At 36.0% G+C, this 14528-nt stretch overlaps 1 protein-coding gene across 2 annotated transcripts in view; it reads left to right on the top strand.

Moving 5' to 3' along the window:
• Window positions 1-14528, top strand: part of LOC132156771 (cadherin-23-like) — a 235750-nt gene that overhangs the window by 136044 nt on the left and 85178 nt on the right. For both annotated transcript variants that reach the window (XM_059565791.1, XM_059565790.1), the window contains exons 11-13: window positions 137-325; window positions 10950-11099; window positions 12403-12561. In XM_059565791.1, the coding sequence (XP_059421774.1) occupies window positions 137-325; window positions 10950-11099; window positions 12403-12561 (498 nt within the window). The remainder of the gene's footprint in view (window positions 1-136; window positions 326-10949; window positions 11100-12402; window positions 12562-14528) is intronic.

Below are 14528 nucleotides of genomic sequence, written 5' to 3'. Positions count from 1 at the left end.
TGTCTTTGATTTGAAATGGTTTAAAAATCTAAAATATTGTCTTTATTTCCAGGTTTACAGATTCTCCTTCCAAATGTCCTTTGCAGTCTCATTTTGCAGTCTCCTAACCGCTGTATGTCTTTGTGTCTCTCTGCAGGCCACAGAGCTGAATGACGATCGCACACCCTCGTCTGCCACCGTCATGACCACCTTCACCATCCTGCTGATCGATAAAAATGATAATCCGCCCAGGTTTAACAGCTCTGAATATCGCGTTCTGATTCCAGAGCTGGCGCAGGTCGGCTTCGCTTTGCCTCTGTACATTCAGGTCGAAGACAAAGACGAGGTGAGACATGCACACACACCAACAGTGAGGTTTTAAAAGATATTTTTCCCTCACATGATTTTCCTGACACATATTAATTATTCAGACGGGCAAGTATGCCTATAGCCTGTGAGTATATAGACTGTTTCTTCATGAGTAAAGCTGTTTGTGGTTTCCATGAACATGACATCTTCTCCAGCAAAGACTCTTCTGATGTCAGAAACCCCTGACCACTCTCACTGCTCTCCTTCATGGCAGTTGGAGCTGGAATGACTCAAGCTTCAAACTGGTCACTCTTCTGAATCTGCTCTCCTGGCTGTAAAGTGCTCAAGTCAGCAGCAACACGCTCACATAACTCCATGCTAATTCTTTCCGATCTGTAAGCAGTTTTTGACACTGCCATCCGCATGTTTTGCTGGCAGAGATGGGCATTTCAGAGTCAGCACTTCGCTATTCGTCATATGTGAATAATAGGACCAGGTCAGTTGGATTGACTGACTTCTTCACCTTGATCCTTCACCACTGGATTTTCCTAGGGCTAGGAAATTTCAAAATGAGTTTGCTGGCGATAAATGTGGTTTTTGCTTCAGTAGTGCAGAAACAGGGCAATGATTTGTGGGTCAATTACATGATGCTCAGGTCTGTTCATTTGTTCAAAAATACATTAACATTCAGGTCATACACACAGTCAGTTGAATGATGTGCATTGTTTTTTTTTTTAAATTAAAATTAATTGTAAATATTTTGGGAGAACATGAAGTAAAAAAATGTCCTTATTATTTGAATTAAAAAAACAATAAGAAGTAGTTTAGCATGATCCCAGTTATTTCAGTTACTGTTGTTATAATTTTATTTTGAAAATAAGCTCAGACACATACAGTACCAATGATTTGTGGGTCAGTTACATGATGATTGTGTCAAAAAATACCTAAAAATCCAGGTATAGCCACTTAAAAAGACCTTCTTATGATGAGGATAGTGATATACAGTACTTATCGTAAAGTAAAAAATATCACAGTTATACAACTACTGATACAATAAAGAAAAAAATCATTGTTATAATAAATTAATAAATTTAGTTAAAGAATGAAAATGATACAAAGTTGTTTGGCATTCGTTTTCAGAGTTATTTTATTACTATTATTATTTTATTTTGAAAAATAATGTATTATGTTGTTGTTTTTAATCATAATAAGTAATAATTTATTTTTTACTTATATATTTTATATATATATATGCTTGGTAAACACAATTTTAAAATATCAACTAATTGTTGCAGTCAAGTGTGTTTGTCAAAATCTGTTGTACAACAAGAATTATCAGCATTTTTAACTGGTTTTGAAGTGGTTGATTTGTGGGCAGGTATAAAAGCTGAGTTATGAGAAATATTTACTTGGGCCGTTTATTCAGTGGAAACCTATAAATGTTATTGCTTGTGAATATCAATGTCAAGATCTGAGTTTGAGTGACACATTTTTGAAACCATTCTTGTGCAAATAGGGTAATACATTTTTATAGCTTTTATACTTGAAAATACACTCTGAATTCTAATTTGGATGAAACATGTCCAAATCTGCTATAAAATGTTGCTTATAAACCCAGCTTACGAACAAACACGTTCTACCATACGTCCATGGTCTCTTACATGGTGTCATACAGAGTACAGTGCAGAAGTTTCCTTTTGAGTAGGTGAGATACAGCAGCAAATTATCACTAACCAGCACAGTCAATCAGAGATAAGAGCAGCACAAGTCAATTTAAGATTGATTCCTGCTTCAGATTATTGGAACAGAGAGTGACAGATAAATAAAGAGGGAGATAGCGCGGCAAACCAAATCTACTTAATGTATACTGCATACTTTTTTATTATTTTCTTTTTTTATAAAGTAAGGCATAAAGCAACATTGAAAAAGTTTCTTATGCTTCCCAAGGCTGCATTCATTTGATCAAAAATAAAGTAAAAAGATTAATATTGCATCTATCAAATGCACTTTATCCAATCAGAATTTCTGTTTACAGAACTATCCATATTATTATTCGGACAGTTGTCAGTCATCAGAAATGTATTCAATGCATGCAGAAAATGTGTGTACTGTGCACAGTTTACATCCATTATACTGCAGAAATAATAAGAGTATTCTATTAGTATGCTCTTCTGAACATAACCAGGTAATTAAACAGAGTGTGAAAATCACCTCCAGTCAGTAACTCAAATATTTTAATGTCTTGTCATTTTTGATTGGTTAATCAAAATTCTATTAGTCTCCAATTACTTAACTCCTTCTTTCTCGTCTTTGAGGGCATGCAGCTCTTTTTCTCTTTTGAGCAGTGAGTGGTTCGTCTTACGCTGGAAATACAGCAGCAGCTACATATTAGAGGCATTTTCAGCTCTCTCAGCGCAAAACTTTCTGAACACACAGGTGAGTAGAGAGAGAGAGAGAGAGAGAGAGAGAGAGAGAGAGAGAGAGAGAGAGAGAGAGAGAGAGAGAGAGAGAGAGAGAGAGAGAGCAGTGAGGCTCGACTCTGATCCTAATGCAAGATGAACAACAGTTCTTCAGAGGGTCCGAGAGTTCAGGAACCACCTCAGTCTGCATGTGCATCATTAGCTAACTCATTAGCACAATATCAAATTAATTACATGATGTTCTGAATTTATGTATATGGGCTTTTGACATTAAATGGGCTTGAACACAAATGTGGGTGTATTTCAGTAGTGGCCTGTAACACGGTCACTCCCACTAGCCACTTTTTGCGTGTTGAATTTTTGTACAAAAGAGCTCAAAATGAATGCTTGTCCAGGAAAAGGGGAATTTTTGAAATAGCAAGTGAAAAAAAATTTGTACTTGCAGGACTGAACAACAAACCTGATTTCTTTTTATATTCACTCTAATATTAACAATAATAACAGATAATGTATTGACAGTAACAAGGTCACGCAAACTGGCAGCACACCACTCTTCATAGGAGAAACTGTATTGTATTTTTTATATTTATAACATATGATACAGCCTAGTTAAGCAACTTGACACAACCAAGAGAATGCAGTTTTCCCTGAAAACCTGAACCACTGCAAATTCAAACGAGTAGTTAATATTAATTGACTTACATTTTAGACAGTATTGTCAATGTTGACTGTTTTTACTCAATTTGATTAATGAAAATAGTTCCAAACAAAGATCACAGCAGAACAGTTGTGTATGTCTGAGCAGCTTTGAATAAATGGGGTGAGTCAATGTTTCAATAACCCATTCATAAAGACAAGCAATTACTTAATTTTTGAAAGAATTGGCTGAATTATTCAACGATTTACACATTTAGACAGTCACTTGCTGCCACCTACTGGAAGCCTATAACTGTTTTTTTTTCCTCCAACATTTCATATTTGTATGTTTAAAACACTAAGCTCATGACATTATTTATGCAGTTGTAATTTTCCAGTGTAAATGCATACCTTACAAAAAACAGCCTTTATAGCCCAAAAATTACCTGGAATTTTTTTAAATGTAATTTAATCATAAAATGTAATTTCCCAAAAATAAAATAGTTGCCAGTGACCATGCTGAGTGGCTAGTAATTTTGGAAAACCTCTAACCACAGTGGCTGGTGAGCAAAAAAGTTAATGTCAAGCTAGACATGTGCCGGTATTCGGTAATGTGATACATCATGATAATGAATATGCACATTATTGTTATGTGGGCACTTCAAAATACAGAGAATAATTATTTTATAATAAATTATTCCGAATTTGAATGCACTTTAAGAATACTTTTCACATCAACTGGTCACAATACACAACACGCTGTATGGTGTGCACTCAAGCACAGATGAGAAGCACATGGCGGAACTGGTGAGAGATCCTCTGGATGTAAGCACATTCACTCTCTGACAGCAGATGGCACTAAACATAATGCAGCTGTTACCACGGAAACCCCCCCAAAAAACAGCTTTCTGTTTGGGAAAGTGTTTAAATTATTTAAATAGGCATTCAAATTTGTTCATCACAGCGCCAAATACTTAAGTATTTAGACTTAATAGGTTATTTATTTTCACACATGCCCTAGATATTGTTTGAAAGTGTTTACATTACAGCTTAACATTAACATTAGCATTAGTTAATTCATTAGTTAACATAAACTGCCAATGACAAATTATTCTAAACATTCATTAATCTTAGGTTTAATCGCGATTGAACGCATTCAAAAATAAAAATGTTATGTGTATATTTATTATGTATGTATAAATACAAACACATGCATGTATATATTTAAGAAAAATATGTAGATTATATATTAAAAATATTTTTATAGCCTATATAATATAAAATATAAGAATATAAATATATAAATGTATATACATGCAAATATTTTCTAAATATATACTGTATGTGTGTGTATTTATTTATACATAATAAATATACATAGTACACAAACATAATTATATTATGTGAACAAAAACTTTTAGTTTTGATGCGATATATCGTTTGTCAGCACTAATAAAAATATCTCAGTATTTAATTTTAGTTTTTTAATTTATTGAACTATTCCTTAAATTGCACTAAATGAACATTGTAAATCGACACTAGTATGAGCTAGTACGACATGCACCTATTAACCCAGTGCCTTATAGTAAGATTTCTCACCGTGTTTCTAAACTTTCTCTGTATGGTTCATCTTTAAACTTTCCTGTTGATGTGTGTGTGACAGGCAGCTTTTATCTTCTCTGTAGTGGTTCAGGCAAATGGACGGGCAATTACGCTTATGGCCAGTGAGTTTTGACATCCCTGCATATTGGATGGCTCTTTAAATAGCTCCCATCAGCTACAATGGCTCTCTAAACGCTCCAAACAAAAACAAGGCGTTATTTTAACCGCCGATGTAATTCCGTCATCGATCTCGAGCGTCGTCCTCCGTGTCGCCTGCGTTCCGAGGCTTTTAAGAGCACAAACGTGACGAGAGGTTTCTTTGCTCTTGGGATCTTGACAGTTAGTGGTTTTGATTATGGATAGAGATGTGTGCTGGATGGTTTGCCTTTACTGTGTGTTGTTATCCCGCTAGAAGCTGACAGGTCTATCTTTATAGTGCACGGTGTTGAGGCGATGAACAGCTGGGCTTCTGTGTGGTCAGAACACAACAGGATTAGATTTGGATTTGTTGTAATTAGTGTGCACATCATACTGCAACATTCAAAGAGTTCAGCTTTTGTAAAAGAATTTCATTTTTTAAAGGAATATTTAATATTATATTGTGTTTTTAATTATATTGAATATTTAATGAATATTGTGTTCCTGTGGCTCAGTGGTAGAGCATTGCATTAGCAGCGCGTAAGGTTGTGGGTTCAATTCCTGGGGGAACACACATACTGATAAAAAAAATGTATAGCCTGAATTCACTGTAAGCCGGATTGTATAAAAGCATTTGCCAAATGCATAAATGTAAATATAATATCTGCTAAATTATTACATGCAAATATAAAGGTTTGTCTTGTGCAATACTAGCTATAATTTAGCACCGCTACATTCTCCGTAGCCAGGGTTTGAAAGTTAGTGAGGTCTGGGGTGGGGTTAAGACTTATAATAACCCCTACAAATACAACTTAATATAAACACTTATACTTGAAAGAGACAGAGAAGTACCTAAATGGTACATACTTTATTAGTACCTTTTGAAAACAGCTTTTGTCCTGAGAGTGTAGAGTAGTTGTTACTGCATTAGTATGTTTGTTTTTTTTGTCAGTTTTAAGGGTGTTCTAGTTGTTGTTGTTTTTGGTGGTGGTTGCTAGCATTGAAAATGTGATGAGAAATTAATCTTTGTGTTAAAATTCCTCTGTGTTTTCAATGTTTAGAAAGTGCCACAGAGTCATATTGTTTACTTCTGCTGCCGGAATGAACCAATGAATCGTTTGCTTGTAGTTGTCTGTGCATATTAAGCCAAGATAGGAGATAGCGTTTTAACAGAAAAAAAATTACACACATCACCTTAAAAGCTATAAAAGCACTCCAGTAGTCCATTACAGCATCTCAAGCATCGTGTTGTCAAACGGATGATCGTTCAGAGATAATGAGGTGTTATGTCAGCAACTGCAGTCTGCGTCTCTTCATTAGCATTAAGGTTAATGTAGATCAGAATGAAACTCAGGATTAATGATTATGTCAATCCGCATGGCAAACAGCCGGCAGCTAACTAGTTAGTTTGTGCAACAACAAACTTTAAGTCTTATGAAGAATAGTGTTTGTTGGCTCACATTTGCATTCGTAGCTTTGTGTTTACAACCGTTTGCAGATCATAAAACAAGATGATTCGGAGAAGAATATCTGAACAAATGAATCTCTTGATTATGCTTTTATGTGAGAGTTCGAGTGACACAATCTCTCTTTCTCTCTCCTCATCTGTATAGTGGCCGTTGATTCAGTCGGATTTCCTTCAGCAAGGCCTCCGGCTCTTCATTCGCCTCCTCAATTACAGTGTGTGGCCCGAGGAGCAGCGTGATGGAGGGATTTTCATAACTGAGAGATATAAAAGAAGTGAATATCTCTGATTAACCTGGAGTGCTGCTCTCTTTAGCGAGGGCTGGTCTTCGGTTATCATCCTTTATTTCATGCGCTCAATCTCTTTCTATTATTTTCTTGTTCGTTCTGTGTGTGTTTTGCTCTGTAAGGAAACACCTCGGGTTAAATGTTTATTGAACTCTGAAACTATTTTCTCTGTCTGGATCAATTCACCACGTTATGGTCACAAACGGCTTCACCTGCAAATGGAATCTTGTGGGGATGTGTGTGTGTGTGCGCGTATTAGCAGTGTTCTTCATTAAGCATAGAGCTTTTATTTCTATGTACAAATATAAGCACTGAGTGGTAGGCTAGTTGTCATGCAGGGAAGTTGTTTTTGAATTAACTGATTTTTGAGTAAATATAACACACAGGTCTTCTTTTGTATAACAGTGTATTTATTTATTTATTTATTTATTTATTTATAATTTTTTCCCCTTTAAATTCCTGTATCGTCATATTTTTATGATAGCTCTTGGATTAAAATACATTTTAGTATTATTTACAATTATAGCATTTATTAATATTTTGTATATTATTATGTTTGTTTTGATTGCTTTCATTTAGTAATATGATTTTATTGTTATTATACGGGTGTGTTTTTTATATTTCTATTTAGCCTTATATATTTTTTTTAAGTATATATTATATACATATATATAGTATAATATTAAGTAATATTTACACTTCTAATTGCCTCTACCTGATTATTTACAGTAACTTTTTTTTTTGTTCATTTTTGCATTTATTTAGTTTATTAAGATTATTACGTTTTTCATTTTCATCAGCGCAAGTGTGTTTGCTAGTTTCAGTCCGGTGGCGTTCACATTTCCCATCCAGTGCCACGTTATTTAAATAGCAAATGCATTTGCACCCATTTGTGCGCCTATGGGCGTGCTGATCTGAAAAAGAGGTGTGTTCAGGAGCATTTTTCCGTCATTATAATTGCAAAAGTGGATTTGGACATGCCATGAGTGCACCTGCGCTTTACACTTTGCATTTAGATCGTTAAAATAGGCCCAAATATTTTATTTTATTTTATTAATCTTATTTCAGTTAACAACAATATTTTAATAGTTTTAGTGTAAGTAACCAATTTTAACACTTATAAACAAGTGAACAAAATAGGCAAAAAAAGGGCAAAAATCTAATTCCAAATTGTGTTCAAATTTAGCTGGAAGCCTGTGAACTTTTGTGACAACTTACCCCATTTACTTCATCAAACTGGGGTCCCTTGATAATGACGGAACTTATGACCATAGTTGCTTTTGGGAAACGCACCCATGTTTTGATCAAAAAATAGTATAAATGTTTATAGAGTAAAAAGTGTGAGAATTAATTATTGTCTCCCATATTGTTAAGAAACACATAGACTAGTACACAGGGTTTGTAGGGCTACCATGTTGGTTTGTCAATACCTGTGTGTGCATGTGAGATCTGATAAGAGAAAAACCCTCAACCCATCTTCTCCTTTTTGTGTGAGAGAGAGAGAGATTACGACAAAAAAGAAAGAGAGAAGGAGACTCGAAGAGATGGAGGGATTGTAGAGACAGATAAGTGTGGACTTAGTAGAGATAAGCAGCAAGTAAACACACACAATAATCAATCACAGATTCTTCTGACCATGCTCAACATTATTGCTTTTTGAGAGTGTTTGTGTTCGTGCTTAGGTGTGTGTCTGGGTCGGTACGTTCTCTTCGTTTTCCATCCAAACTATATTCCAGATATTTCTTCTCATCGTACGTTGTTGTGACAGCTCACGCAACTGTGTGTTTTTCAGACAGCGAATCTCTCTGTCAGTGTAAGTGCCAGCTGCCTCACATACACTTTAGCATTGTGTTTAATCAGAGTGTGTGATGCAGTGTGTGTATGATATGAAAATTGCGCTTTCTAAGATAGTGATGAGTCATCATTGAATTTACTTCCTGCCATATGTCCTGTCTTCCCCTCGCGGAAGAGAGAATGACACTAATGAGAGACTTCCTGTCTCTTCATCTCTTCATTTGCTCGGGGTCTCTCTGTACCTGATACAATGACGAGAGGCAGAAATGATTATTGCAGGACATTTTATTACTGTTTTATGTGAAGTATGAAGTTTTATTTTGAGTCTGTCCAATAAAATCCCTGTCAAAACACACTCTCATATTTGAGGAAAGGATGAGAGAGGAACTTCTTGCCGGTGTGATGTACTGTATGCTGGATGCTAAATTTAGATTTTTTTTCTATGAGGCCAAATGGAGTTCTCTTGGTTTGTTGGTGTCAAAGTTGTCTCAGATTTTCTCCTCAAATCCTTTTGGAGAAAGGGGAAGTAGACTCAAATCTGGAGGCCTTACAAAGGTCTTTAAAAGTCTAAATTAAGGTCTTAAATGTCAGCATAAAGATTTTAATTCATTAAGATATTGCATTAGCTGCTAAAATAAGAATATTTCAAATATTTCTTACTTTTTTTTCTGATACATACAGTACAGACCAAAAGTTTGGACACACCTTCTCATTAGGAAGTCGTGGCCTAATGGTTAGAGAGTTGGACTCCCAATCGAAAGGTTGTGAGTTCGAGTCCCGGGCTGGCAGGAATTGTGGGTGGGGGGAGTGCATGTACAGTTCTCTCTCCACCTTCAATACCACGACTTAGGTGCCCTTGAGCAAGGCATCGAACCCCCAACTGCTCCCCGGGCGCCGCAGCATAAATGGCTGCCCACTGCTTCGGGTGTGTGCTCACAGTGTGCGTGTGTGTTCACTGCTCTGTGTGTGTGCACTTCGGATGGGTTAAATGCAGAGCACAAATTCTGAGTATGGGTCACCATACTTGGCTGAATGTCACTTCACTTTTCTTTTTTTTTTTTTATTCAAAGAGTTTTCTTTATTTTCATGACTATGAAAATTGTAGATTCACACTGAAGGCATCAAAACTATGAATTAACACATGTGGAATTATATATGGAATTATATACATAACAAAAAAGTGTGAAACAACTGAAAATATGTCATATTCAAAGTAGCCACCTTTTGCTTTGATTACTGCTTTGCACACTCTTGGCATTCTCTTGATGAGCTTCAAGAGGTAGTCACCTGAAATGGTCTTCCAACAGTCTTGAAGGAGTTCCCCGAGAGATGCTTAGCACTTGTTGGCCCTTTTGCCTTCTGTCTGCGGTCCAGCTCACCCCTAAACCATCTCGATTTGGTTCAGGTCCGGTGACTGTGGAGGCCAGGTCATCTGGCGCAGAACCCCATCACTCTCCTTCTTGGTCAAATAGCCCTTGATGCCTTCAGTGTGACTCTACAAATTTCATAGTCATGAAAATAAAGAAAACTCTTTGAATGAGAAGGTGTGTCCAAACTTTTGGTCTGTACTGTATATGTAAAAATTCTTAAATCAAGATGAACATATGTATACTGAACATATGTAGTCTTGAACAAAATAAATACAAGAACAAATGTGGTGTTAAAACATGTTTCCCTTTGAACTTTTCTGAACCCATTTGCAGATATTTGTTCTTCACCGAAAACAAGACTCCTTATGTAATTTTGCCTCTCAAGTAAATGTATCTTGATTTAAGAATCTTTAGAACATCACTTTTTTGCAGCTGTGATAAGAGTTTATTTATTTATTTATTTATTTTAGTGGTTGGGAGCAAAGCTATTGAAGCCACAAGCTGCTTTTTTGGTCAAATTAATAAAAAAGTAAAAGAGATCTGTTGGAAGTTGTATTTTTGAACTTTTAAGCATTGCTAATACAGTACATTTACGTATAGAGATCCTGTTGATGTATTATGTTCTAATCGTTTTCTTTACTTGGTCTTAAAAAATCTTAAATTTACCTTCATAAAACCTGGTGAAACCCTGAAAATGACAGCTTGAATGAAAATTAATGTGCAAAATAGCTCAGTACATTAGGATAGGAAATATTTGAGTTTTTTTGCTGACTTTGATTGATTGCTGACTTTGATACAGTCTGAGATGAGATTTCTGATGCTTATAAGGTTTTTTTTTTTTTTGAGAAACACCTGAGAAGGAGAATTGTTTGCTGCTTAGCTGTGGACAATGAAATATCAAGTCAAGTCAAATAATAATGGTGCAAAATGACTCTGTCTGTCTCTACAGGGGGTGAACAGCATGTTTCAGGTGGTCCTGACGGGGAATAACTCTGAGCACTTCAGCATCTCTCCCACCTCAGTGCAGGGCAGAGCAGACCTCCGTGTGCGTGTGGCCGTCCCGCTGGACTACGAAACCATCAGGAGCTTCAGCTTTTCTGTGAGTGCACAAAACACATTTTCATCCATCCATTTGTGTCCGATAAACAAACCAGACAGGAGAGTAGGTTAACCTCAGTGGGCTTGAACACTTGAATGGTGTGCATTGATGATGTTTATTCGTTTATTTCCTGCTATGCCTAGCAAAGATGAAGAGATGATCGGTTCACATGCCATTTTAATTAAAAATCATTCACAATAAGAACAGGAATTTGCAAGGACATACTGTACATAGAGCCGAAGTTGGTTTTATAGGACATGTGTTGAAATCAGTTCTCGGATTTAGGGAGCTGCTTTATATTTATAATGAGTCACAGTTAACATTACACATTGCGTGAACGACAGTAATGCTCTTTAATATCTCATGCGCAATAGATCTGTGCCCATTTTAATATTTAGAATACACTGAGAATAGATGATCATGCCGGGGTAGTGGTTTTAGAAAATTAAACCAAGATTTAGAATGGGGAAATGAAATACAAATAAATTACTGGCACTTATATCGAGAGCAGTGCTGTCATGCTTCTGGAGTTCAGCTGTGTTTCTGCAGTTCATTTAGTTCAACCGGCAGAAGCTGCTCCCTGCAGCGATGGAATAGAGCTGCACTGACAAATGACTGCAATCTGCACCAGTACAAAACACAATCAGACTGTTGTAGACCAGTACAGCAGATTCCCTCAAACAGGCACTACCTCAACCAGTTTGTAGCCTTGGTTCTTGCAAACATCTGTTCCAGTTCATCGAAATGTAATAACTTCAGTGAGCTGATACAGTAAGAGATTTAGAAAATGGACTTTCAATAAACTGTAGTAAGTTCCTCTGTAATAAATCCTCATGTCATGTAACAGATTGATTATGTATGTAGCTTGCATGTTGTTTTCAAATGCACTGCAAAACAACAGCAATTTTTTTTGTATTTTGTTCAGTTGCCCAGTTTTCTTTTTTTCATCTCAGTAATTGTCAAAAGTGAAATACTGCACCGTTGAAATATTAAGGTCTCATAAAAGTATAATTTAAGACAGACACTTTAGATTTAATATATTGGCTCTCTTCCAAAACCTAGTGAGCTCCTTGGCCGTCTAGTGCCTTCATAGTTAGCTGCCTACTAAGGGAACATTCTATACAGCACATAAAACACACTTACTGTTTAAAATAGTTTTATGAATATGAAAATGTTTTATATATTTTTTTTAGTATTTAATTAAATAAAACTAGTGCGTTAAAATACATGTAGTATTATTGTATGCAATTTTTTTTTTTAATGCTGATGGTAGCTGTGGTCACATCGCTGCTCTTCTCTCCAGCTGTATGCCAACGAGTCTCTGTCGGAGCATGTGGGGTTTGCTCGAGTCTTCATCGACCTCATCAACGAGAACGACAACAGGCCGATCTTCAGCCAGGCGCTTTATAACATCAGTTTACTCGAGAGCACCGCTGTTGGAACATCTCTACTGCAGATCAAGGTGAGCACACACCGATCGCTTCCTCCAGGTGTATTACACGATCTTGCTCATAACATTAGTAATATACAGGGCCCTATGATTCCCACAATATGGAAAATGTGGACGTAATTGCAGAATCCAGTAATAAAAATGAAATTTACATTATGTAGTGGAGTGACACAGAGTTAAGCAGATTTTGGAATTGCGATTTAGACTCATGTCTGAATACTAAAGCTCAAAAAGACTGCTATTTAAATGTCTGTATGTTCTGCTTGTCTCTGTGAATGAGTGATGCAGTTTCATCTACAATACAGAAGTACGCATGACAGTTCTGGTGTTTTCAGCATTTGCTGTCTCACTATATGAGGACATGAACACATGGAGAGTTAACTCCAGTATTATTTGACATAATCGTTTGATAAAAACATTGTTCACAGGAAAGCAAACGTCTAAACTGCAATCTGTCAATATTCAAGTTTGATTAGGCTTGACAAAATTTTGGCAGATATATATTACTATTGTACAGTAGAGAATGTACGTGTACTTCTCAATGTAATATATATATATATATATATATATATATATATATTTGAATCTTTTTGTTAAAATAAAAGGAATCGTTAAAATGTTATTTAATTATATTTTAAAAGATTAATTAAATTGTTAATGTATTATACCTTCATTTTATTACCATGCTTTTTTGATATTTTTTTTTTTTAATGATAAGTTCAAAAAATAACCAGGCAATATAGAATTAATTAAGATATTTTTTAGTACGACACATTTATTTTTTAGAAAAATATAATTAAATCAATAAAATGAATATAAAAAAGGTTTTAAGTGTTTAATACATTTTGTTTAACTATATAAGTTCCTTGATTGAACTTAATTTATACATTAAAAAGACAGAATTTGGGACAAAATAGAAATTGATTTCTTAAGCCTGGTTCACACGGCAGGATAATTAGGCCGATTTTAGCCCCGATTCACCCCTTCCGACAATCTTAAGGATGCTCCGATTATCGTAAAATAATCTGATCAGATATTCCTGCCGTGTGTGGTGTGTTAAGACTGCTCTCCTCTGCTCGGAAGGACGTCGGGACCACTCCGATCTCAAATCGGGGATTTATTTGGCCCGATTTCTTCTAGTGTGTGGTGTCCCCCGAGGACAAACGATCACGCAGCCTGTGGACTGTGGCATGTAGCTAATCAGAAAGCGAGGTGACGAGGCGGCGAGGAAGTACCGGGAAACAAAATCAAAACAGCCGGCGGCATGGCGCACCAGAAAGTCTGGTTTCTTGTTTTTCTTATGTTTTTTTTGGGTTAAAAACAGCCACAAACTATGGCCACTGCATCCTCTTCGTCCACCATGATTGTTTACTCTTAAGTCACGTTTGATCTCGAGGGATTTTGCGAGATTTTCTGTCTGACCTGGGAATGCTCGGGAGCCAAATCGGTTTGTGTGTGATGTGTTGATTTTGCCGTTTGGCTGCACACCACACACTGTACGACCAAAACTGTTAGACCCGTGATTTTTTATCGCCGTGTGTGAGTTCTCTCAGGTTTGGAAAATCGGCCGACAATTTTAAAATCGTCCCGTGTGAACCAGGCTTTAGAGCCCTGAACATTTTTTTTTTTTGTTAGGTTTCTAATAAATTGTTGTTACATTTTAGAAGTTTCATAACTTTAAATAATTGGAAAAAATGCTTTTTGATTAATATAATTTAACCATTAAAATGGAATCCTAAACAGAAAAATCCAGAAAAAAATTGGATTTGGGGGAAAAGAACTGGAATTTAGGAAAAAAATTAAAATTGTTTTCATAGGGCCCTGGTGAATTTTCCCTCTGCGTCTCTGGTGGGAAAGCTGTGATGGTACATTAGGATGTTAGGATCCTCATCTACAACTCTCTGACATCCATAAGTTTCCCCATCTTTTTACGGTGTCACCATCATTTATTTGATTTCAGGACACAGACTGTTTCCAGA

The sequence above is a fragment of the Carassius carassius genome, chromosome 14, assembly GCF_963082965.1.
Source record: "Carassius carassius chromosome 14, fCarCar2.1, whole genome shotgun sequence".
Classification (NCBI taxonomy): Eukaryota; Metazoa; Chordata; class Actinopteri; order Cypriniformes; family Cyprinidae; genus Carassius; species Carassius carassius.
This window is presented reverse-complemented; position numbering and strand designations above follow the sequence as displayed.